This window comes from Anas platyrhynchos, chromosome 2 (assembly GCF_047663525.1).
Source record: "Anas platyrhynchos isolate ZD024472 breed Pekin duck chromosome 2, IASCAAS_PekinDuck_T2T, whole genome shotgun sequence".
NCBI classification, from domain to species: Eukaryota; Metazoa; Chordata; class Aves; order Anseriformes; family Anatidae; genus Anas; species Anas platyrhynchos.
Genome location: NC_092588.1, coordinates 20584326 through 20611517, shown reverse-complemented (window position 1 = coordinate 20611517; position 27192 = coordinate 20584326). Strand labels below are relative to the sequence as shown.

General features: G+C 37.5%; 1 protein-coding gene across 25 annotated transcripts in view; it reads left to right on the top strand.

Annotated features, from left to right (window-relative positions):
• Window positions 1-27192, top strand: part of RIMS2 (regulating synaptic membrane exocytosis 2) — a 450137-nt gene that overhangs the window by 377680 nt on the left and 45265 nt on the right. For 11 of the 25 annotated variants that reach the window (XM_072034390.1, XM_038174804.2, XM_072034392.1 and 8 more), the window contains 2 exons: window positions 1015-1187; window positions 19780-20021. The exons of 11 other annotated variants lie outside the window; for them this stretch is intronic. In XM_072034390.1, coding sequence (XP_071890491.1) covers window positions 1015-1187; window positions 19780-20021 — 415 coding nt within the window. Of the gene's footprint in view, window positions 1-1014; window positions 1188-2231; window positions 2472-19779; window positions 20022-27192 lie in introns of all 25 variants that reach the window. 3 more of the 25 variants (XM_072034391.1, XM_072034411.1, XM_072034389.1) reach the window with 2 other exon arrangements.

Genomic DNA, 27192 nt, shown 5'->3' with positions numbered 1-27192 from the left:
TGCACTGCTGTTTTTCCGAAAAGGTTATCAATAGGAACCCATCAGATTGCTGTGTACACAGATATGTCAGTTATATGAAGAGGAGAATGAAAAATCTCTTTCTGTTACTTATTCTTTATCACATAGTGCAATGCAGAGTGGCACAGACTTAGCGTTCATTTAGAGCTAACTGGTGTAACAAGAACAAAGAACCATAATATTTTGTTCAGATCTAGCTTGAATACCTCTTCACAACTCTGCTTAACGTTGCGTAGGCTTACTGCTGATGGTCAGTCGCCTGCCAGTTCGGTGTTGAGAGCATATGATCAGTGAGCTAGAGAGTTATTGTCATTCCTGAATTTCTGAGGCATTAGTACATGATCAGTACAAGTTGTCCCTAGTCCCATCCCTGTGTTCTCCCATCCGTTTGGATTTCTCAGCCCAGCAGTTCAGAAGGTTGTGTGTTTTGTTTGAAGAGCTACAGCAACTCGTTGTCTTTTAGTTTGATAATCTCATCTATTTAATTTAAATTAAAGGATGTGTTATTTGTCAGCCAGAAGTTCTTGTAAACAGGCTAGGCCCCAAAAGAGAGGCACTTTTTGTAGACAGCATGGCGTGTGTTCTGTCTCCTGGTCAATCTTTCATGAGCTCAGCAGTTGTGGGCATGTCACTAAGTCCCTCTGCCTTGCTTTTGTGCACTGCAGAAACAGTGGTGAGCGTACTCTGCAATGGGTTAGATGTCTTTGCTCAGGTTTGTGAAACCTTTGGGAGCGCTAGACCTTTTGTAAAAGTTACTTTCTGGATGAAACCAAGGAGGTAATTACTTTTGGATATCAAAGATTGGATATCAAAGCAGAATAAAAGTAATGTGAACCAAGACATAATTTGTATTCTCTATTAGTTAAAACCTTCACTATAAAAATTCAAGCGGTCTGGTGACACAGGCAGTTTAGATACCATCAGGGACCAGCTCCATAGCTGATGTGCGGTAGTGCCGCTGACAACATCTCTGTCTTTCTCCCGTTCCTCTTACAGTATCGGTCGGGACGGGATCCTCAGCGGGGCTCTGACAATGTTTCCAATAAGTCCTCAGACAGCGATGTCAGCGATGTCTCGGCTGTGTCTCGGACAAGCAGCGCTTCTCGTTTCAGCAGCACGAGTTACATGTCTGTCCAGTCAGAGCGGCCAAGGGGAAACAAGAAAATAAGGTGAGCACAAGGAGCTATGGTGCCTACCATAGCTGTGTGATTTAAGTAACTGAGTACTTTTCAATATTTTGCATTTGAAAAGATTATTTTGCCTCAGTTGGAATTTGCAGGGAATTTGCAAGAAACCGGTTTAAATGTCTTCATCATTTAATGCTTTATGAATTCTTTATGGTATTTGTTTTTAGCAAAGTTTTGATGTCTTGAGTTATGCTAGAATACACTGCAGCAACAAACGTGCTGTCAGCAGGCATTAGACACGCTTACATTTGCACTTTCTGAAAACAGTTTTGTAAAATACTTAACATGGCTGAAAAGACAGTCGAACTCAAATTTTGTGCTGCCTATGTCAAAGGCATCTTAATTTACTTTTTAAACGAGAGCTGCTGAACTGTTACAGAAGTCTTAGATAATACTAATGCAAACCCTGGTCCCGTTCAACTGTGGGCATACCTCTGCTGAATTAGTCTTCAGCGAGATGTGCACAGTGTATCTGTGAGCAAAACGCAGCATCTCCTTTGCCTGCACCCTGTGCACAGTCAGGGGAGATTTCACTGTGGAAGGAATGAAAGATTGTTCTTCTAGAAGGTGTAACCCACCTGCATCTGTCAGCAAAATTCAGTGTCAGCTTGTATAAATTCTCAGAAATTTGTCCTCTTGAGAGATGTGATGCTTTTGGTAAGTTTGCACATCTGTTCATATGAGCAGTGTTAGGACCACGTCGTTTCTGTTGTATGGTTGTGCATCCCTTTTTAAATGAGATGTATTGCCACACAGCTTCTGTTCAAAGAGGGACTTAGGGACTGTCCTAAGAAAACATCACAATTTAAAGCTTCTCTAGTGTAGGCTGGAGGATTAGCCAGCATGACTAACCTTATGACTACTTCCATCTTTTACTTTTTAATTTTAGTCTTTTAATTTTTTATTTCATTTATTTTGTTCTGCCTTTCTTGTGAGTTCATGCATGCGCATCTCTGTGACCCTAACTTTACTGCATTCTTTTCTTTTTTCTTTTTGCATGCCTCTTTCAATTTTTGTTGACTTCAGAAGGACAAGGGACATAGAGGAAAAAAAAGAGGGGGGGTTGGAAGGGGATGAACAAGATGAAATATTTCCTGAGGAAGAGGAAAAAGAGGAGGAGGAGGAAAAAGCAAAGGAGCAAGAAATTAATGAAAAAAGGGAAGGGCAAGAGGTGGCAGAGAACTGTGATAAGGAAGAAGTCAAAGGATCAGGGCAAGATGAAAAAGCTCAAGAGGACCAAGCAGAGGAAGGGAAAGAGGATGACAGGTAAAACATACTTCTATTTTTTGTAGATCTATAGAACTAGTCTTCCTGCTGTACCTGGACCTTGCTTGCCTTCTTTTTTTTTTTTTTTTCCTTTCCTTTGCTTAGTTTATTGTCTGTTTTGTGCAGATTATTTTGCTTTCAACTGTGATGCTTTCATATTTAAACAAGTTTCACTCTCAGCTTCAGGGAACTTATTCTGCATACCAAATGATGCAGCATACTAACTTGATTCATTATTTTGCACATAACTACAGCATGTTATTTTTTAAATTGGTTTAGAATTGAGTTTGGGTTTGACTATAATAAACAATAGAAATTATAAGATGCTTCTTTATATGCCCTACTTGAATTACTTTTCAGGGAAAAATCTTTTGTTGAGTGATATCTCATCAATATCAAAACCATCTTTACTTTTTACTTGTGTCAGTACTAAAGAAGAGATTTTGGATTTATTTTTTTTATTGTCCTCTTCATGTGGGCTGATAAATGTGCATATTGATTGACAATTGATGTGGATAAACAAAGAGTTTTTTGTTTTCTTCCACTCCACTTGAATAGCTGCCATGGGTTGCTGTATGGCGGAGGGGTTATGTAGCTGTTCTGCTGTATGGTGTCCAGAAACATTTCAGCACAATTGGCTCTGGTTTTCTTAGATGGCATTCTAGATTTACACATTTTGCCACAATTCCTTTGAACCATGACTTCTAATGCAAATGAATGACATTTTGTATTGCAAAATCCATGTAACTTGCATTATGAGAAATGCAATGTTCTTTCCTTCTTCATTAGCAAAAAAAAAAAAAAAAAAAAAAGAGATTTGCTGAGTATCTTTGAAACTCTTCAGAAACTCTCATTTCTTTTAACTGCTAGTGCTGGTACCTATAGAAATCTGAAGCTTGTAGAATTGTGTTAATATATAGTAGGGTAATCATAAAGTGCTCTGCTGCATTCTACTTTGCTTCAAACATACATGTGTACATACCTGTACATACACAAACATGCAAACACACAGAGACTTGCTTCTTTTATTTCAAACAAATAATTACTCACATAAAATGTTCTGAAATACTTTTCTAAATGGAAATAACCAAAACAGCTCCCCTGTGGTAGAATGGATCAAAGGTGATACAAAAAGAGAATCAAGTTATGTGGTGTTCCGTCTGAGGTAGCAATATAGCCATACTACTTATTTTATGTATTGATTGCCATCATTCCTTCACTCATGAGAGCACATTTTTGAACTCAGCAAAAACAGCTGTTTAGAAAGAACTATCTTTAAGACTGCCTTGGCATATTTGCTCCACAGACTGCTAAGCAAACCATTTGGTAGTGTGGGAAAGGATGGTTTAAAGACCTTTGTCTCTCCCAGCTCTCATTAAGTCTCCTGTTTAATGGGATCTGGAAGTCCTCCCTCTTTGAAAGCATGGCCCTGTTCCTGGTTTTCAGCTCTCACCCAGGTTAGTCTTCAGCCAAAAATGCTGCCCCTCACAGAAAGTAAACTCCTATTTGAAAAGAAATTTCTTCTTCCCCATGCCAGCTTGTTCCTCTGTTTGGTACCTTCTAGGGAAGGAAACAAGCTGAAAAGCACAGATTGCTTCCTATATACATATATGTATGTGAGTATATGTATGTATATATTATATACATACATAGTTTTTTATTATTAACATACTGAAATGTAGTGACTAGTGAATTCAGTGGACAAAACTGAAGGCAGGATAGATACTAAGTATTGCTATAAATTCAGTGCCTTATGCTTGCTTGTTTGGCAATTTATAACATGCTCTTATTTTAATTAAAAATATCTTTTCTAATATTCATTAAATGAAATTATTAAAAATTAGTAAGTATTTTAAAACTGGGGATATGTAATATCTGCATGCACAGATGCTTTATTGAAGTCTTAGTGGAATTAAGTATCTGGAAGTGCTGATACAAGCTGCTTATTGCTAGTTAACAACTGCAGCTTTCCAAAAACGTTTTCATGCCCGACACCATTATGAAGCAATCAACAAAACATCACTTAACAAATAACCCAATCAACAAAACATCACTTAATAAATACCAATATCATATCAATAGGTATTTGAGGTACCCATCAGAACCGAAGCAGCCATCTCACCGAGCAAAAAATAGTAGTAAATTATTACCCAGATCCTGTGATCTTGGGTATCCAAAAAAAGCTAGAGTGCAGATAGAGTGCATACATTTGTACGTCACAGGTATATCTTTAGTTGAACAGCAGTCACCTTTCCTCTGGGAAATTTGGAGACATAGTGGCTGTTCTCAATCACACTATCATAAAAAATTAGTTCATTAAGGATACATCATACCTCTTGATGTACATTTCAAAGTCACCGTGCACTGTACTCATGTATTTTCTGAATAATGCTAATAGTCACAGTAAGGGCTTCAATCTGCTGAGATCATAGGTGGGTTCAAAGTAACTTAAATGACCATGAAAGCAGATATCCATCATGGGTTCATCCCATGCCTATTTTAAAGAGTACTTCAGTGCAATAAATTGCATTAGGTTTTAGAGCACTGGAGTACAATAAGTCAATAAATCTTTTTTGGCAGAAATAGCTGCAGAGTCAGATTTTGCCTTCATTAAACCTTGTAAAACTAAAAATTGGCATATGGTTGATGTACAGTGAAAGCATAATTGTGTTCTTTTTTGGCAAGGCATGCTAGTAAACAGAAAGCACAGATCAGGTTTTACTGTTGTAATCTTTAAGGATTCTTTATGTACAGTTATCTGACAATATTTCTTATTCTGGCTCCCTGATGATATCAGGGACAAAAAGCCCTCTTAGATCTATAGTGTAAGCATTCAGAATATTTAAAAAGTGCAGGAAATTTTTTTGACTGCTCTAAATCTTAACCTTTCTTAATGTTTTTCTAAATAGGAATCCAAAACATTAATTCTAATAAAGAAGATAGTTTTGTTTTCTCATATCAATATACAATTGTGGTAACAGATAAGGATTTCACTCTTTTAGAAGCTGTTCAAATACAGAAGAAAAATACGGGCTCTGTTCCAAGCACAGGGAGTCTAAATCATGGGATGACATATGAGTGTAGAGAGGGGACCACAGGAGAGTTATGAAATATTTCACATGACAGGAGATAGTGACAATACAGGGCTGGGGACATCTTGACAACAGGGAGCACTAAGGGGAGATTGGAATAAAGAAAATAAGATGTTTTTGTGAATGCTTCTGGAGAGCTCTTTTCAAGCATTAGATTCACGGGGGAAAAAACATGAGTTGCTTACTAAAAATACCACAAGTGGATGACGGGGTAAGTCTGTTCAGCAGCAGGAGCTGAACTTTCAGTCCTGAATGGGAGAAGATAAATGGGAGAAGGAACAACTGTTAAATACTGGAAAACAAAGACAACTTATGTACAGCTGGATAAAGAAAAGAGTACCTTTGTACTGATGCACAGTGACAGGTTGTACAGCCAAACTGAAAGGCTATGAAACTTATCTTTCCTACAGTGTCCTGGAACGGGCTTTGGTTAGGTAAATTGCCAGAGGTGGAGAAGAAATACATGACATGTGATATGTGAGAGAGTGGAAAACGATTAGCTGTGTGGATGAACAGAAGAGGTAGAGGTGTGAAACAGAAAGTACTTGTAAGTCATAAAAATGTGGGCCTAATATGTAGCTTGAATTAAAAGGGCTGCCCAAAGAGCAGGCCTGAATGACATGCATGGTCCATGTGGTTGAGAGAAGAAGCAGATGAGAGGTCTTGGAAGGAAATACTGAATTTAGTGATGCTGAATTGAGATTAGTGATTCATGAGGAGGTTTTAGTGTAGGCAGGGGAGAAGAGATGGAGTTTTTACTGCAGAGGGGATAATATTTTGACGTACTGTTGATGAAGGGAGGCTAATTTAGGGATATCAACATAGGAGATAATGATATAGTCCTGTGGGGCCATCACAGTTAACTGGTTGGGCAGAAAATGACGATCTACTAGAGCAGACGTTGAATGAAAAATTAGAGAGAGGGCAAATCTGAGGTGTGATGCAGTATAGAAATTCAGGGAGGATAACTTTTCAGAGCATGGTTAATTGTAGCAAGGCAAAGGAGAGACCAGTATACTGTCACAATCTTAAGAAATTATTAAAAACTTTGGCAGATGTAGTTTCAATTGAATGCGAGAGGTGAAAGATAGTTGTTTGGAAAGTGTTTGAAATGGAATTGGAAAACAGGAGATCAGTTATTTTAAACAATGCATTTGATCGTTCAATTAATTCAGAGATGAAAAGGAGAAAGGAGATGTGACAGTACTTGCAGAACTGATGAGAGCAAGACTAGGCATTCTGTTCTACATTATAAAGGGATATGTTAAAGCATGTTTCTACAACTTGGGGAAAAAAAAAAAAAGGTTAAAAAAAAGGGGGGGGGAAGCCAGGGGAGATCTTATTGATGTCTATAAACAGCTGAAGGGAGGGTGCAGTGAGTACAGAGCCAGGCTGTGTGCAGTGGTGCCCAGTGCCAGGACAGGAGGCCCTGGGCACAACCTGGCCCCCAGGAGGCTCCCCCTGAGCACCAGGAGCCCTTCTGTGCTGTGCGGGTGATGGAGCCCTGGCACAGGCTGCCCAGAGGCTGTGGGGTCTCCTCCTTGGAGCCCTTCAGCAGCCGCCTGGACGTGGTGCTGGGCACCCTGCTCTGGGTGTCCCTGCTTGGGCACGGGTGGCACCGGCTGGCTCCAGAGGGCCCTGCTGGCCTCAGAATCTCTGTGATGAGGTGAGCAGAGGTGAGAGTAAGGAAAGTAAGAGGCAGGGGGAAAAGAAATAAGAAGGTAGCATCCAATCTCACGTAGTCAAATCAATCAGTTTAAGAAGAGATCCAGTGAAAAATTTCTACCTCTGTGACAAGAGCAAGTGAAGAGAAATGTATTAAGAGGAGAATGCAGAGACAGCACAGGAGGATGGTAGATCACCTGTTTTGCTATGTTTTATATCAGTGAGACACAGTGTAAAGAAAAGAAGTAAATCCTAAAAGGTAGTCAAAGAAATAGAGCTGATTAATAGGAAGATGACACAAGCGAAGAATGAAAATCTGTAGTGGAGAAAGTCATCTGGAATGTAATTTTGCAGAAGTACTTAAAGATACAAAAAAAATGGAATACAGCATGTAGTTTTAAGTAATGGATTTGTTCAGCTAAAAAACCTTTTCTGTTCCTAATGGTACTTCATGCTCTCTGTGCCCTTTCCCTTGTGGGATGCAAGGGAATTGGATTCATCTCCAAGTCACTTTCTAGTTCTTTTTGTGTCATTCAGTCAAAAAATTCTTCAAAGAATTTAATTATGTAGGTTTTAAAACTGATGCCTGATGAGTATTTGTTCCTTAGTTTCTCATTATATTGTAATCTTAGTGTTTCATTTTTTATGAAGCTTCTACCATGATTGCAGCCATTATCAGTTAAATGCAGTGTTTTGCAAAGCTGGATGAAAAAATACAGAAATTCAGCCTATGCTAGCTCCTCCGTAGCAGTGGAAGCCAGTAGCACTTTAAAAAATCTATATTCTGGTAAAAATATCGAAAGCTCTGCAAAAGATAACAAGCATCAAGAAATCTGTTTTCAATGTGCATGTATTGTTTGCTTTCTTAAAGCTATTTCAGAATAATTATAGTGATTGTTCCAACTGCTCTAATGGATGAAAGAAGTTAATTGTGCCCAACCTTTCTCGCCAAGCAGGCCACATGCTTGTGAGTAGGCACTGTGGCCTGAGACCCTTTCCCCACCGCATGGTAGGTCCTTTAGGAATCTGTGCCCTGATAGATCTAGCAGAGGCTTCCTTGAAATACTGGATTTGAGCTTCTGCTGGCCAGCTGAACCATGCACTCCTAGTAGGCCAGGCCCTGCCTGAAGCACAAACTGCAGTGTTTGTGAGGTGGTAAAGGCCCGGCCATGGTCTGGGTACACTGGGAAAGAGCGTCAGAAGCACGTTCCCTCTCCATGGCAATGAGCTCAGGCCCTGCCGACACCAGGTTCCACCCCTGGATGAGCAAATGGGGCTGCAGGCAGGATGAGGTACGATGCCAGCAGCCTCCCTTGGCACACCTTCCCTTTGTGAGACCAGCCCTGTTCCCAGCATGGGATGAGAATGACTTTTGGACTGCACTCAACCCAAGAAGTTGGTGCTGCACTTTCCTTAACCATCACAACAAAGTGACCTTGCTGCTCCTGGGATCAGACCACCAGGTTGCCATACCACATTCACCACCTATTTTTGAATGCAAAACATTTATTCAGGAGTCTGGGATAGGTATGGTGGACTGAGACCTGGAACAAAAAGCAACAACTCTGTTTTGTGTCCCCCTAACATCACTGTTCTGCATGCTTCTCATTAGCTAAGCAGAGAGATAAACAGCTTACGTATAGCTGGTATGTGTCTCTGAAATCAAAGTACCTAAAATCAACCTTTTTTTTTTTTGTTCGATTAAAATTACTATTATTGGACTATAGAGTCTGTTAGCAGTTCATGACAAATTCTTGCTCTATTTGAAGTAACAATCCAAATCCACTTTGATGCAAGTTTTAAACTTGTTTTAGTGTTCTGCATTGAGGCTACTCTTCAGAAGCTGAAAGTTCATACAGCAACAGTGTCTGCAGCAATGCCCACAGTCAGTAATTTGGCCATTTTGTGTTCTGCACTTTCACAGATGACATGCGGAGGAAAATTATCTGTGACTTCTGGAAAAATAGTATGGAAAAGGATACAAAACATCAATGCTTCATAAAGGAATTGTATTAATTTTTTTTTTTTTTTTTTGTGAAATCTATAGATTAAAATACAAATCATTTAAGAAATCCAGCAAAGGCACCTGTTTCTAAGTTACTCATCACCATCTATCAAATTCTTAGAGACCCTTTTTTTTTCCCGGTACTGTGGAATAGGTATAAAAGACATATAGATTCCTTTACACATAGTAAACTTATATTTATTATTTTTTTCAAGGAAATAATAAAGTAATGAATTTGGAAGTACACATTTTTAACAGATGAGCAGTGAAAATACTTCATATGAAACTGTCTGCAGTTTTGATATATGATGCCCAGCAGGGAACTCAGACATTTTTTCTTTGACAACAACATGATATTATTGAGACTGCTTCCTTCTACATGAAATGTAGCCTGCACTTCAACCTCTGCTGAGTGTCAGCTCTGAGCTGTGATCCAGAAAGCACTGATGTACTCCTGTTTCTAAAGGTCATTTAACTGTGCATCAGTAGGTTTTTTGCTGTTGTTTTTTGTTTGTTTGTTTGTTTTGTATTTTTGTTTCTGTTTTTTATCCTGAGGTGCAGATGTAAAGCCCTAGAGACACGCAAGACATAGAGATGATCAAAAGAAACAAAAAGAGGATTTGAAGCAAGTAAAAATATTGAAATTAGTTTTTGCTCATTTTCTAAAGATATTTAAAACCAGTTTGAATTATAAGTTCTTCATTAGACAGACTTTTATATCTACAGGATTGGGCACAATAGGTCTGTGGACTTGAATAGCAATAGCAACAACTAAGTGTGGAATAGAAACTTATCAAAGCAAAGAATTTAATTAGGAAGCTCATTTCTCTCTCTGACACTATGATTCTGTGGTTCTCTCTTAGTGCTGTATGTTTGCATTGTTTTTCTTTGAGTATGATTTTAACTAGAAATGTGAAAAGATTCCATAAAAGTAATATAGTGCCTTTTCTGATTCCTCTAAAAGTACTTAATCAAAAATAATGAATAAACTTATCATTTAGCCTTCTAAGAAAGACGTATGAACTTCCTTCATGTTGCTTCACAAACGTGCTTCTGAAACACAGGTTCTTTGAAACATATTGCCAGACCCATCTGGCAAGTGTGGTATTTTAACTAAAGGTTGGGGGCTCAGTGTTGGTCCATTACTTATATAATTCCCAGGGTAAGATGATGCTGCAGTGGTTTGGTATTGCCCATCTTTCTGATTTTAAGGTTATTTGACTAAGCATCTGAACATTTTGGTTGAATATTATCATATAGTAGTTTTACTCATCTTAGCCTACAAAGCCCATGAAGCATTACCTAAGCAAGCCTTTGCTCCAAACATGCATGGCATGCAAGTGTGCATACTTCCTCAGCCGGGAGCTCTGGTCATGGACCTGTCCTCTCCACATCAGGGAACAACATTTGCGGACTTGAGCTGAGAAGGATGTAAGCCAAATATCCTCACGACATTTTCTTTTCACGATGCTTTTAGGTTTTCTGTATGCTTTTCTAATTTCCCCCAGAGGCCCCAAGTGACTCAAAGTCATTTTGTCAAAATGACAGAAGTCAGATAGGCAAGATCATGATGTCCCAGATAACGTCCCTTTGGCTGAGGTAATTATGGCTTCAGATCTCTTGCTTGTGTCCATTTAGCTCTCAGTCCCAGAAGATCAATTCAGAAATACGCTATGGATTTGATAGCAGTGTCTATTCTGACCCTGATTTTTTGGAGTCCTCAAGCAACCTGAATTTTACAAGGAATGAAGGAAACATCAGAACTGCTTTATTGTTGAGACACCCCCCTCCTCATCCCGTTGCACACACACATGAGCAGTACAAACGTGAGCATGATCACATTGCACAGTACTGATCAAATCAGCCCTATTTTCCATGAGCAAAGTATGGATGCAGCTATAGTCAAATCCATATTGACTACAGAAATCTATTGGAATAATGGCTTTTCAGAACATTTAGTTCTTCCCTGCATATTCTGTGATTTTCACCCTGCTGTACACAGTAGCACATCCAATCTAGTTCCTGCATGACTAGAGTTCTCCAGCTCTCAATGGATTTTCTAAATCAAAAAATCTTCCTTATAGATGATTTCAGTTTAGCAAATAAAGATGCTAAGTTATGGCTCCCCTTACCCTGAGGCAATACAATGTCTTTTATCTCTATATATTTTTGAGAATGTTTACCTTCAAATTTGAAAATTTTATCACTTTGGGACTTGATTTAATATTATTTCTCTTGTGATTTTAGGTCTTAGTAAGCATTGTTAATAGTGGAAACAGAATGATCCCTATCTCCCTCGTCTGCTGGAAAATTTTTATTCAACAATATGTTCAAATAAGCATAGGTCCATCTCTCTAAAACACATTGTCAATTAAGCCAGATTGCCCACTGTCAGCTTTAATTTGGCAGGCCTGTTGTTAACGTGCTGTGTGTTACACAACTGATGCTGTCTTTATTTTCTTTTCCTTATTACCAGGCCTTCAGAGCTCATGTGGACTTGTATTTGCAAATGAGTATCAAACAGAAATGACAGCTGGCTAATGCAAGACTTTTGCTCCTTAGCTTGTTTTCTTTCGAGGCTTCTTTTGAATTCACACATTTTGAATGCCCGGTTTAGTTCACTGTATTAAAGGAAGGGATTTTTGCGTAGGTTCACAGCTGTTAGCAGAGTAATATATTAATGATAATGATAATGATTTTATTTTCAGTTGTGCACACAAGTTGTCTTTGAATAATATGCAAAACAAAATGCATTATAATCACTACTTTATTCACTAATTAATCATAAAAAATATTTTTTTTCTGTGTTTAGCCGAATCCATTAAAAAAAAGCCAATTTCAAAATCTGTTGTTTTCTACCACCTTTCCTGTTATAATTTCAATAAAATAAACTTATCAATGAAGTCAGTCCAGTAGCTATTAGAGATTTATATCACAAATAAGTTAATAGGATAATTTTTGGTCAAGTGAACCTCAGGAGAGTAAATTATAATTTCAAACCTGTATTGTGTCTCTGATATGAATTGGCAAATGAGAATGTGCATTGGCCAGAGGCATTGTTCCCATGGAAATATTATTTCCAACATCACAGCTGTCCCCATAATGCTGTTTTTGTTAAATTAACTCAGCAAATTAATGAAATGAGAATGTCTCCAGATAAGTAAAGATATCTATTGAGAATGGAATTAAAATTCCTATCCTGCTTCTGTAAAAGAAATCTTCAGTGGTCATCCAGTCTCACAAACGACAAATATAAGAAAATACCTCTTAAAGCAACGGAAAAAAATGTTAAATTTTGTACCCTCCCTAGGATATCACAGCACATGGCTGTACCTCTAACTTGGCAAAGTGCATTTTTACAATTGCAGATGCTTTAGTTGAGTTAGGCATCATTACCAGAGAACTAGGGTGAACAACAGGGAAGTATTAATTCTGAATTTTCACTGGGAAAAAAGAAACCTGCCAAGATCTGCCAAATGACTTCAGTATAAATCTGATTCTCTTGTGCATATTCTTTTGGCAGAGCAATGAGATGAACTGCTTCATTTCTAATTCATTTGTAATAAAGACTGAAAACAAAACAAAAAATACCCAGAAATCCTACTAATGATAACTAATACAATGGTTACAATTGCTTTTCATCTCCTTGACATGTAAGAATTTAATACCATAGAGTTAAAAAAAAACTGTGCTTTATAACACTGGTTTTAGTAAAGTGTATTTGTTGGTAAGTGAAAAACGAAAAAAAATCAAGATTGTCATAATAATTTTAGTCTATAACTAGGAATGGATAGAATAGCATTTTGAGTCTAGGAGAGCAAAATGAGACTCTCAAGCAAAAAATGCCTGAGAGGATATGATCTGTGTTTTTTGAGTGACTGTGGTGTTCTAAGAGAGGATTTTTCTTGGAGAACATGTATAAATCCATGCAGTTGGAAGCATTTTAACTGGCAATAGACCAGGTAAGATGTTTGCCTTTGCTTCCAGATTGAAAATATTATGGGTTTGGGTTTGGGTCTGTTGGTCATTTGTATTTCTTGTATATGTGAAGGACTGAATCAGTGTATTTTCCTGGTTTAGCCTTCCTCATTGCTGTCTGTTGGATTGCTTAATGTACAGAAAGAATGGGCAGTAGTTTCCTGTTCGACAGTAGAGGATGCCTGCAAAAATCTTAATAAGATTCTTTAACCACTGGGACTTCGCAATTGCTTTTTATAGCAGTAAAAATTTTTAAGAGAGTCATCGTTTTCAGTTTCTCCATCCTTGGCTTTGTCTCTGGCTGGTTTACCACATATTGTAAATCTCAACAAGCATGGTAAAGCATAAGGACTCCCAGGTGTCAGTGGGTTTTTGTTGTTATTTTGTTGTGGGATTTTTGTTTGTTTGTTTGTTTCTGTCTTAAATGAAAGGTTCCCGAGGAAATTTGGCACTTATTCTACTAATCAGACGGTTTCTATTAAAAAAGATTGTTTCCTTAGGCGAGTTTCTGACCAACTAGTGAGATGCCATACAATCTCTGCAATTGGTTCAAAAGTGGCAGCCAAAGACTGCAGGTTTTTAACTATGGAAAGAGGAGGAAATTTTCCATTTGGTACATACGAAACAATGAATGTTCTGTGTGTCTCCAGTTGCTCTCATGGAAAATGTATCAGCAGCCAACAATATTGTCAATTAATTCTAAAATAAGTATTTTTTGTAAACCCATTAAATGCCCTCGAAACACCAATAAGTCAAACATTGGGAGAAGCTGGGTGAAATTTATGACTTTTTTTTCTTCTTAACTTTCAAAAATAGATTTTTTGTTGTTGTTGTTTTTATGCAGGCCTTGTTTATTTAGGTTCTAGAGCATTTGTCCACACTGCAGTCCATCTTAGCTATATTGCTGTATGTCAAGTGGCTTCAGAACAGTTTCTCTCCCTTTAGGGCAGGATCCTTTCACATTGTGAAATCTCCCCTCTTAACTGAAACTTCACAAACAGTTGCTTTTCTTCTTGGTCAGATATCAAGAATATGGTCTGTCTAAAGCATGAAATACCAAAACTGAATCAAAGATCTTTTTTGCAACCTATTTCCCTGCCTCCTTCCCTTCTTTGAGGATTTCCTCAGGCAGTATTTCCTTCTGGCTATGTGTCAACTCCTAAGAGACTGTATTCCAAGCAGCAGGTCCTAGGCATTGTACTTTGGGAGAGTTTCTCTGCCAATGTTTTCTAATCTGTATCAGCACAGATACTGACAAAGCAAGAAGATCAAGATAGTTGCTGATTATCTGCTATGGTAGGAGTCTGGAAAACCTTGACAACAAATCTGATTCCAGAGGAGAATTACACTCCCTGTTTTGAAAACAAGTGGGTCTTTGAAAATGGATCCTGAAGATAAGTGCCTTTAAGAAATCCAGAAGCATAATACTGGATTTTCTAGAAGGCTGTATATGAACAGCATTTTCAGACTGGCTTACTGTTTTTCTTCAAAAACATTCAGAAATAACTCATGGGCTACAATTGGTCTGTAGAGTACCAGAATGTAAGAACAATCTGAGATTTGCTGTATAGCCGAGTTTAAGGCTCTATACCGCTAAACTGGGAAGGAACAATCCTGGTTATACGTACAGACTGGGGGATGAGATGTTGGAGGCCGTTACTAGCCACTTTAAATGCATTTTTGTACTCCCTCTGCTTGTTTGTGAAGGGATTACAGAGGAATGCTGTATTTTAGGAAGGGTGTATAAAGCTACATCTCACAACTGAAGAGAACTAGGGGCAGTACAGGAAGCAACATCGCCCTGCTCTGGCAGACTAGTTGGTCCCCATAAGCCATAGTCAGGGGCCTGGCTACCTCCACTCTGTGGCTGCCTCACAGCTGGGGTGGTGTGATAAGTTTGTTCCTGTCTTGATTTTAATGAGGGTGATTCTTGCACCACCATTCACATGATGGCCTAGCACAGTTTATTTATTTATATATTTATTTATTTTGGCCCCATACGGCTGCATATTCTCATCGTGGAGGGTTTTCTTAAGTTGAGTACCATCAGACAACTTGGAAACCCTATTTGTACTGCACATCTATTCCTTGACTCATATCATCTCGTAAATTTAAGACGTACATATTTAACTGAATGTGGATGTGGGATTATGTTTGTGTATATGTCCATGGAAAGAAAACTTCCCGGATAAGTAATTTCTGTTTCCAGATAAAAGAAAAGTTTATAGGAGGTAGTCTCTTAACTCTGACATCCCTCTGATAGTTCTGTTACCTCAGAAAGGAGTGCAAGCTGACATACAACACCCTATTTTTCTAGAAGTAATCCATTTCTGGCACTGTCAAAAGGCAGTCTGGGTAGAAGGATAGCTTCACAGGTATCCAGTAATAATTAGTGAGGGAGGGCTTGAATGGCCAAAAGAGTTCAGAGTACACATGAAGGAGCTGTTTTGCTCATGAGCACTGCAGATTTACTATGAAGTACTATAAGCCTTTCACAACTCTCCTAGTACTTTTTTCCCCAAGATTTTTCTTTTCCCAAAAGGAGGAACTAAGAAAAAACAAAGCCACTGCTATATAATGGCTTTCTCCAAGAGCTGTTGGCTAGCTGGGAACATAACAAAGATGTTCCCCCTGCTGCTTTTACAGAGCAAAACAACCCCAAAACTTTAATTAGAACAAGTATTTTTAGAATAAAATACTCAGAGGGTAAAAATAGCAAATGGTGAATGAACTTTCAGTATTAGCCATTTGTACTAGTTTTTGGAATATTCACTCAATCCTAAAATTAAATATTTTTTTCACTTGAATTCTGTTTCCTAGCTTTCTTATTTGGTCAAAAGAACCTGGTTGAGTAAGTCTACCTCATGGTTAGCAGGTACACACATAAAAATTTGATTTTATAATTCAGAATTTGTGTTTTATGAGAAAACAGACTATTTCTGATTTCACTGCTATGTCATAAGACCTTTCCTAAGTGTTAATATCACTTATCAAGCAATGGCATAATTACTATTTTCTGTTATAAAATACAACAGGAGCTCACAGACTTCCTGGGTATCATAGTATCCAAGGGAATGGCATGAAGCTGCAACAGGGGAGGTTCAGGTTGGATATTAGAACAAGGTTCTTCACTGAGAGAGAGTGATCGGAAACTGAAACAGGCTCCCCAGGGCACTGGTCACAGCACCAAGCCTGCTGGAGATCCAGAAGCATTTGGACAATGCTGTCAGACACATGGTTTGATTTTTGGACGGTCCTGTGTGGAGCCAGGAGTTGGACTTGATGATCCTTGTGGGTCTGTTCCAACTCGGGATATTCTGTGGCTCTTGAAAAACATAGCATTGGAGTAGGCTGTTTTGCAAGCAGTAAAAAATACTTTCCTCCTACCAGTCTGTGCTGTGAGAATGAGCTCCCATATGAAATAACAGAGATTTAATGACTTATACTAAGTCTTTCCCCAAAGGAGCATTCTTAAGATCTCTCTCCAATGATCTGTTTTCAAAACAGTTTTAGGAACTAAATAGCTTTAGTTTTCTACTCCTGTGCTAAATATGAATGCAACTGTTTGAAAAAATACATCAAAGAGCTCTGACAGACAACACTGAAATTAATCACATTTCCTTTAAAAACTTGCATTACTGGGTAAAGGGCTCTAATTTTCTGATTCTTAGAATTTGGCCTGACATAAAGCCGAATATACTGTCTCTTCCCAACAATGACATTTCTAGATCTCTTTGTTATTTCTTATTTGTGAGATAGTGTTGAAACGGAGAACTAGTTCATGTGGCATCTCCGTCCTGTGAAGGTGTTAGTTTGAAAGGAAATACAGCATGTGATGTTATCATCTCACAAGTCAGTTATCATAGTGATAAAAAGCCCCAGGAATACAGATCCACTTTTTTTTCCTTCCCTGCCTCTTTACCAACATCCTATCCCACTTGATTTTAGTGTGAAATTCACCAGGTAAACTAGTTCTTGTGTTTTTCTCAGTGTTGTGGTTCAATTTCAAGCATTTTGTGCCTTCATGTAGATGTGGCTGCCAACTAAAGGGCAAAAAGTTTTATTGGCACCTCTCAAATATCTTAAAAAGTTACTTTGGTATTCCAAATATGATGGCTCATCCCATTTCCAATCAGTAGTAAAAGACCCAACAATACCTTTGCTTTTGTGGCCGCTGCATTAATTCCATAGTTAAGTTTTTATTGACAGAGTATGTATGCATATAAAAACTCAGTTAAGAAGCAATAGAAGTTTCTTTTCTTTGAAATTGGTATAGCTCATTATAAATAAGGGGAAGACTGTGGCTGTACCCCGTAAAATCCACTCCAGAACCATTTACTGAAGGGTGAAGCTCCAGGAATAGCCTGTGTATGTTTTTGAAAATGTATTCAAGAAGCAAAACCAATATTTTTTAGCCTTTAGATAGTGATGATTTTACACATTCACACAAAAGTAATAATTTTCCGTGGTTTCCAAAAATATTCTGTTGTTTTGTTCTCTACAGATTGTCTAACGCTGTATCTAGTATGGACTTACTAGTGAGATGCAATGAAGAGAATTATAAAGGGCTGAGTTCTGTGCAAGAATTTCACTGAAATAAAAATACTCTCTGTGCATATTATCAGGCCCACATTTGCTGAAGAGTGTTCCAGTCTGACTGTTTGTCCAGCCATCTACTGGTTACATGTCAGGGCAAAATGTGGACGTGTACTGCTATCATCATCGTAGATCTCCATGCAAAGGAAAGGTCCCTTAACCTGGACCACTGGGAGATCAGGTCCCTCTGGGAGTGCTGTGCAGGTCTAGCAGATAATTCAGATGCAGCTGCTTAGAACCTGTAGAAACAGTCTATAAATAAGAACAACGTATGTATTATAATAAAATTCCATTTTATCAGTAAAGTTAATTTAAATCACATAATGTCCAAGTGTTTTATAAATACTTTATACATGTTTTTACACGCATTTGTTGCCAAATGGAGGGGATAAAAGAACTGGATAATTTAATCACTGTGTAATTTCATCAAAAACATTGGATAAATGAACTAGATTACTGAAAATATCCTCGAAATGTCTGGATGTTTAGAAATCAAAGCTGGACTTCAGACTTTCATTCTGTTCATTAATGAATCAAGTATCTGTTTCACTGAGGAATATATACTTGTGTGTATTTATTTGTGTGTACATATGTGTGAAGAAGAGGGGCAGAGCATCTGAGAGGGTTGTAGAATGTAAATTTCCCAAGCAGCACTAGTGTGTCTGTCTCTCAGTCTGCTCACAGTTCGACCTTCTGTCTTGGGGATTGAAAACTAAATTTTTTTGGTTTGTACCTCCTGAACTGTGGTGTCCTCACTGGTGAATTTGTGTGCAGTGCCTGTTTAAATAAGTAAATAAAAAATGCTTTTATAATCTCAGACCAGATAACGAAAGAACTTACTATTAAATAATTATTTTGCTGTGAGAGTTAAAAGTTGGGATATTGGTGAGGAACTGGAACCACTTAGTGTGTTTATGTTTTTACACTTAAAATAATTATTTGGTGATAAAGACACTATTAGAGGGACAGCACATGCTCAGCATAAGTATATTGCTGTGCCACCTCAAATGGCAAAAATGCAGGCGAGTAACAACTTAATACTGCCATAGATAAAGCTCAAGAAACATACAAATGAGATGCGTAAGGGATGGGAAGAGTAAATTCAAAAATCATTATACTGAAGCAAGCTTATTTTCACCTGGCCTTTTTTTACCCAAGCCATTGTCAAGTAGTGATGCACTGTAGCTGCTGTAGGAAAATCATAAGAACAATATAGGGGAGCCAGGAAGTGACTTTTCTTTGGTTTACTGAAGGGTCTTGAAGACCCTTTGCTTTTCCACAACTGTGGACAACACTTTGTATTCTAGCTTGCGACTATTTATGTTTATAGAATATTGTAAGAAGATACCAGCATAATACAAATAGCTTTTAGTAACAAAAAGAAAGCCTGCTCAGTTAAAAATATACCCATAACCACTATTCATGTGTGCTGAGTGTCTGCAGCCGTTGTTTCTAGTTGAAGCAAGAACTATAAATGAGAGTTTATGTATTTTATTTTATGTAGGGATTTATGTATTAATCCCTACTCAAACCATTTTCAGAACCTGCTTAGCTGATAAACTAGAGGAACAAATGCATATGATTTGATTAGCCAAATGTGGAAAAGCAATACTCAAATCAGTCAAAACAAAAAAATATATATATGAACATACTTATAATCTTGCATAGAGTTTTTAAAAAATGTGTACATGTTACACGAATATATTAATCCTTTGATATGCTTTTGCTGGTCATGTAAGAAATTTTATTTAAGAAAATCAGTAAGAGCTTATTATTTAAAATGAAATACCAAACAGGAGCTTACCATTAAAGCTGCTCCTTTTTTACCTCTAAAAAACCAAACCCTACCTGTGTGAATTAGCTGCTTTTACCCTCCAGTCTCCCAAAACTTTCCATCTGAAACCTGTCCTTTTCTGTCTTCCCCTTTTTACTCTTTTTTGTCTGCGCTGTTTATCCATCCACTGGCTGACAGTGTCTTTACATCCAAAATGCAAAGCAGACAGATGGGCGCCTCAGGAAAGAACATGACTAAGAGCACCAGCATCGGTGGGGACATGTACACGCTGGAGAAAAACGATGGCAGCCAGTCGGACACGGCAGTGGGCACCGTTGGCGGTGGCGGCAAGAAGAGACGCTCCAGCATCGGCGCAAAGATGGTCGCCATCGTGGGTCTCTCGCGGAAAAGCCGTAGCACGTCACAACTTAGCCAAACTGGTAGGAACTGGATTTTTTTTCCCCCTCTGGAATTATTTAAATGTGCATAATGTGCATGCATTATGGTTTATTTGTTTGGATATCTTGTTGAAGTTGCCTAATCAACAATATTCTAGCAAAAGAAGAAAACAGTCAAACATTTGTATTTCTTTTCTGGTGTGGACATTCACTAAGCTTGGCTTTTAGCAAAGATTCTTTTCAGGTTGGACTGATGCTTGTATTTTCTGCTTGCTGGAACCTACTTAATGTACTAATTCCTTTGCTTCTCAGGAGCCAACATGAGCTGCTGTACTTACATTTGGGGGGAACTCTGACTGGGATTTTGTGAAGGGTCGCTGAAACACAGTTGTAAAACTCCTTCTCTTCTGTGATGAATAGTGTTTGCATTATGTTCTTTTCTCACATTTAAACATGCACCATTATTTTGAAATGAAACAATTTTCATGAACAAAATAGTATGTTATATTTTACCGCATTAATACTGCTTTTTATTGCTTTTTAATTCCTTTCCTTTCAGCCTACAAGTGTATTCACTATCTGTATATATTTTCCTCATTTCTGTTTATGTCAGTTAAATTTGATACTGAAATATCAAGGAAATATCTAGGAAAAATGGAGAGTTTTTCTGTTTGATACCTAAAACATTTAAAATCCTATGCAATTTTTTATGCTTCCTCTTTCAGGGAAAATCCATATAATGCACTCTGAAAAGCTCTCATTGTCAATTAAGGAACTTTTATAGGACGAGTACTTTACATGGAAAATGATTGCTTGTATTTTAATCATATATATATATATAATTTATATATATATATGCGATTATATATATTAAATGTGATTAAATGCAGATATATTTATATAATTCAGAGTATATACATGAGCTATACTACGTGTTTAGTATCTAAGTAAAATAATTGCAACATTGTCTTATGGTTCAACCGAAGTTTATAAATAGCATTCAGCCATGTGTTGTCACATCAGGAGGTCTCCATTGTGCAAAGCACCATTTGGACATTGATAAGGGATTTTTCAGTTCTCTGAAAGGTTTGCAGTTTTTATCATGAAACAAGAATGACAAGAGTTTTAATGTACAAGTACATGAAGCAAGCTGATGATTTGCAAAGTCAGAAATTGTGGTATATTTTGTAGGTAAACTTTTGTAGGAGGGGAATTTAAAACATCTGGAAAGAGTAGAGTTAAAGAGATGGGATACTGAAAGGAAGGATAAGAAAGAGGGAGAAGGGCAATAGTACACAAGAAGGGGGACACAGAAAGAAATTAGAGAGATTGAGTATGTGTCTTAACTGAACATAGGAAGAGTGAGGAGGGAATAAAGAAGCAGAGGGGAAAGAATGTACACTGTGAAAGGTTTGAAAATTGTGTAGACACTAGTGACTCCACCTGTAGGCAAGTCTTTGCAGTGCTGTCCTGTTTTACCAACTTGATGGTTATCAAAATGGCGGTTTCATATACGTTTCTATTTTCTCTGAGCTCAAATGAATGAGGAAGATGAAGCCATCTTTACATGGATCTGTAGAATGTCTGGTTGGGCAACCAGAAAAACCTAGCCTCTTGCTCACCTAGAAATGTATAATTTTGTTTATGTGACGGTACAGAGGTATGTAACTGTGTTAATGTACTTGGATATCGTCAAATATGCACTACATTACTAGTTCTGATCTACTCTGGTCATTTACTGAGATACTGATCTACTCTGGTCATTACTGAGATACTAAATGAAGGCTTTTAGCTTTTTGTGTGATGTTCAAGTATGAGTCTCAGCACTAGAGAGAGTCTGTGTCATGTGGCTTGCTTAGATTTGATTTAAATACTGTGCTGATACAGTTATTTGGGATGTTACTTTTAACCTAAAGTTTCTCTGTTGTATCTAACCAGTTGCACAACAACTGATTAGGTACTCAGGTTTTGGGACAAATGTGGAATGTAACTCTTTCAAAACTTCTTAAGATCTCTTGACCCACTGAGTGTGAGCACGTTGTTCTGAAAAACTCGTGACTACCAAGCTGTCAGTGCTGTATGCCTGCGGAAGAAACCAGGAGAGTCCTTATGGCTCTGGCCAGCAGCCCTTCTCCCTCGGCTGCTCCCTGGAGAGGTCTGCGCTCAGGCCTGCACCTGGCTCACCAGGACATTGCAGCCAGAGCAGCTCCTGCTGCTCCTTCTGAAAAGGCCCCTCATGTATAAGCTGGACAGAAGATGTTTTGTACAGTTCCCAAGTTGCCTCCATCCCATGACCCTAAGGGGGCTTCTCTGGCGGCCACACAACTGCCTCTATAACAGGACAGGCACATGCGTTGTTGAAATAGTTGGGTTATATGAGTGCACTGGTCATACGGTGAGCAAGCTTTTCGCCAAGTGTCAGGGGAACCTTTAATGCCCTAAGGAAGCATGTGTGGTGCTGTGTCTGCAATGAGACAAGTCAATGGTCTCTTGGGTACGTGAGGGGGAGGTCACATCACGAAAACATGTCTTGTGTGCCTTAAACATCCATCTCTTAAAGAGCATATTGGATACCAGTATTATACATGAATACCACAGGTTTAAAACTTGCAGTTAATGTGTCTGATGAATTCATAATATTCCCTGTTTTATCTCACCCTGTTCCTGTTTTCAGATGGTAAGTGCCTGGACAAGGAATCATGTATTGGCACAAGCACTGATACAAGGCCTGGTATTGAAATGCTGAAATACTGAATGTGCTGTAGACTTCCTGTAAGTAAATTTTTGGTAATTGAGAGGCAGGAGATACTCAGCTTGCAGAGCACCATTACCATATAGAAAATGGTCAAAATAAAAAGAGTCCTTGGTTAGTTTCTGAAGATATTATGTTGTTCAGCTGGTCAGCTAAGTGTCTCCTTACTTGACATAGGGTTGAAAAAGCATGTCAGTATCAGGAGACAACAATACAACTTCTGTGGAAAGTTGTAATCATATTTATAGCAACTAAGTTTTTATAAACCGTGTTCGCATCTTGAAGTCAGTAAAGAAATGCCTACCAGCATCTCCGAAATTTCTTTCTAGTGTCTTGTAAGGCATAACTGTATTTCATTGGTTTTCTTCATTCATATTTTACAACTAAAACTATGCCAGAAAATTGTGAAAGTAGGTCATTATAACTGCTTTCAAGACTGAATCAGGCATACAATAAATGCCTTAAAAGATAAATTTTTGCTTTTATTTCAGTTGAATTTTATGTTATTTCTTTGTGTTTGGCACACGACTGGGGAACTGACACTCTGAATAAGTACAACTTAAAGTATGTTTTCATTCTGGTCTATGTTTTGTTTAGTGTATTCAGGTAGGAACTCTTGTTTTGTGGGTAGAGGGTACGTCAGTTTGTTGTTATTGCTGGGAGGAATGGGAGTAACTGTATTAATAATAATAATTATATAATTTATTACCTACTGAAGGTATTTTGATTTTGTTCAGTTATGGCTAGTGTCTATTTTGTGTTGGAAAGCCTCCACGGAGAGAACTGAATACATCTGAAATATAACAAAAACCTGAATAAGCAGTAGAAGCAACATTATGTTCTCCTCAGGGATATAATAATACAGTCTTACAATGCATAGAATATTGCTAATTGAGTAACTGTGCTGAGCAAGACCATCCAGGATAATTTATGAGAGTAAAATAATAATTCAGGAAGTCAGACTGATCTGACCTCATTGACACAGGCACCAGGAACTGATCTTTTCAGTTGATCATACTGAAATAATCCAAGTATCCAGTAAATCTGGGTGATGTTTCCTCGAATGCATTATATGAAAAGATCTTAAATGGTGCTCTGTGGATCACTATCCTTATGGGAAAAGAAATAACAGAAAAATTGCTAGCGTTAAGACCATGGAAATACAGAAAACAGGAATGACAATAGACAAGATTCCTTCTTGGGTTTCAATTTGTGCTTAAAGAAGCATTGTAATTTATTTTTTGGCAATTCTTATTAGGTTTCCTCTGTAAAAATGTGTAGCAGTACTAGCTTTTTCCTATTATTCGATCTAGTGAAAATGTTAAGTGTGAGAATATACAGGATCAGATTTAGTGAAGTCTTGATTTTTTTTCAAAACAATAAAAAAAAAAAGCCTGGAAATTCCTGCAGTTTATTTAGTTGGCTAGCTGACACAAAAGTAATTTTACTTCTGATTATTTTTATTTAGGGTGAGACTTTAGTGAAAGGTAAGATACTGTAGAATGACAAGTCGAATCAGAATTGACTGCAGTTCTGATTCCAATACATTTTCACTGCTACAAAAAAATAGCAGGAGGAATACTCCACAGACTTCATTTAAGCCATCATTCATAGAAGTCAGCATTTGGCAGAGTAGGAGGAGTTTATGTTGAGATGCTAACATCCTGATTCCACAGATCTTCCTGCTGGAGAAGTTGTCTTCCTTTGCAAAGGAAAATCAAATACAAAATGCAGGTCTCAAACAGCATCTTGACAGAGTTTGCTTAGCTGTTCATATCTGGAGTTCAGTCCTTTTCCTGCTAGACAGCCCTGACGGAACTGGAGACCAGGCTTACATACAGGTGCAAACCTGTAGCCTTCAGTTAAATTTTGTTCATGAGTGAAATCTTTCCCTTCTTCTGGTTACACAGTGTTAGATCTCTCTTTTAACTCAAATGCACTGTCTTTTACAGGTGGATACCTTGTTTAGGTGACATATCTCTAGCTGAGGAAATGTCTTGTGCTTCCTTTAGTTAGCTAAGGCTAATTGTGTTTGTAGGCTGACTATATCCAAAAGTCTATACAGTTTAGTTTATGTTGTCAAGAATTTTTTTTAGAATCTGAAGCACACTGTGAACCATACATCCTCAAATGTTTCCTCTGTGTACACACAGTTACACGTACAGAGTCCAGCACACTCTCAGCATTTGAGAATGCTATGGCACATTTGGATGTATGACTACAATACCTGATATCTATCAAAATAGGTGATGTGAGGGAAAGCATGTTATGGCATGACTTGATAGTGACCAGTGCAGTAACGCCTGCAGAGAGACGTGACCATATGTTTCATATGGGATTTTATTTTCTGTGGGTGTGTCTTAAAAGCCAAATTATGAATTTTGTATGGTTTGCAGGGTGTTGAAAGAGTCTGAAGTGCTACATTCATATACCAACTATATAGTCTGTAGAGCTATTTCCTCTATTACTAGAATAATTGAAGGGAATCTGTTGGGAACATTGTTTTTGGTCTTCTATGGTATTTCATATTTCTTAGTTCAAAGTTTAGATTTTTATAAAAAACAGTCCTTTACCACACATGCACTACATATGTTTCCTTTAAAAAGAGGATGATGAATCACTTCCAACAGGGGAAACTAAAGAAGAAACTTCATCAACTGTCTTACATTGTCTAAAATGAAATAAAACAGCATGAGCAAACAACTCACCAAACTAGAGGTGTGCTCGTTATCATAGTATATATTGTTGCTTTATACCTCTGTAGTTAGATTATGTGACCAACTATGCAACTGAAATTATCATGTCCTGCTTTTAATCTGACCATGTGTTATTGTTGTGTTTTTTTTTAAATCACACACATAATTCATGTGATTTGAATCAGGCCTTTTGTTTGGGGTTTTATTTCCTCTCCTACTCCAAAGGCAGATTAGTGTTGTTAATAAATTGCTTTAATGTGTAGTATTACACTTGTATCAGTATTCTTGATGTATAATCTGATTTAGTTTCAAAATAAGCCTGTATTGCATTGATAGAAGTATACGATCAGTAGTTGTCAAGAGATTAAGGCCAATTTGTCCTACTGATTACTTGAGAATTGTGACCTGAATTCTTTGCCAAGGAGAAAGTGCCATTATAATAAATACATTACCGAGGGAATTAATCAGCCTTTACTAAATAAACTCTGGAGAGTATGCTAACAAATAAATAGACTTTAATTGCAAACCAAAAAGGCTGACTACACAGGCTTTTAATTTTATTTACTGAGGTGATGATAGATTTTTGTTTTAAATCATTTTCTTCCACACGTAGGGAAAGAGAAGGAAAGAAGGTAAGGGAATACAAAATGTATGTAACTGTCCAGAATAGATTTTCTGTAGAAGAGTCAGGTATATATTTGGCTTCTGTTATTTTCATAAAGCTTCTGTGATAGATGGATGCAGTGAAAAGAAATTTAGAGCTGAGGTGTCAGAACCAACCTTCAGTCAGTATTAGCTATGATCTTACAGAAGTCATCTTTTGAAAGATGCTTCTTATATATATATAAAGATGTAGGAGACGTCTTATGCCATATATAAGCAAAAATTCCAGGCAGATAAGAAGAAAGTCCTGTAATGAGAATAAAGAATAAGAATAAAAGGCTTCATTTTTGGAAAAAAAAAAATACAGATCATGTATACTAGCTGAGCAGTACTGCCCCAGTCACAAAAAACATTTTGAACTCTCTCTCTCTCTCTCTCTCTCTCTGTAACGTTTAGTTACTGACTCAGTGAGGTCTATACCTGTGAGCTTTCTAACTAACTGTGGTGGAAGTAAAACCAATTCCCCTGGTTTTAAGCATTTATATGATTAAAAAAATACTTATATTTCCCCAAATGATTTTCTGTACTGTCAACCCTTTCCTTAAAAAAGCCACTTAGTTATATTACCACTTGATTTCATTAATAAGGGAAAAAAATGAGAAAGCTGTAAGTGAGATCAGAATGTTTAGCTTGACCTTCTACAAGATTTTCACTCTTTTCATAATTAGAGGTAAAAATAGAGAGAGAAATGTAGGGTGATCTTTCTTGGTAAAAATACTGCAAAGCTATCTTTTCTTATACAGAGCAGAATTCTCATAAGATCCCTGCTAAAAAAATTACACATTTCATCAAAAAAGTTTAAAGCTGTTTTACCTCTGTTTTCACAGTAAACAAGGTTTATTCTTTGCGTTGTTACATAAGCAAAAACCATCACACTCCTTCCTGAGTTCCTAATTTAATTTGGAAAGCATTTCTGGTTTATGCTGTAGGAGAGATACTCAACAGAATAATTTATGTTTCCCATAAGTACGTTTTGGTTTGAGAACTGCTTTTGCAATTTTATAACACCTTAGTTAACATGTGATATAATATGTATGAATTTTGTGTTGGATATTCTGTGGAAAAAAAAAGACTCTGATTTCATGGAATCTTGAGGCTGAAG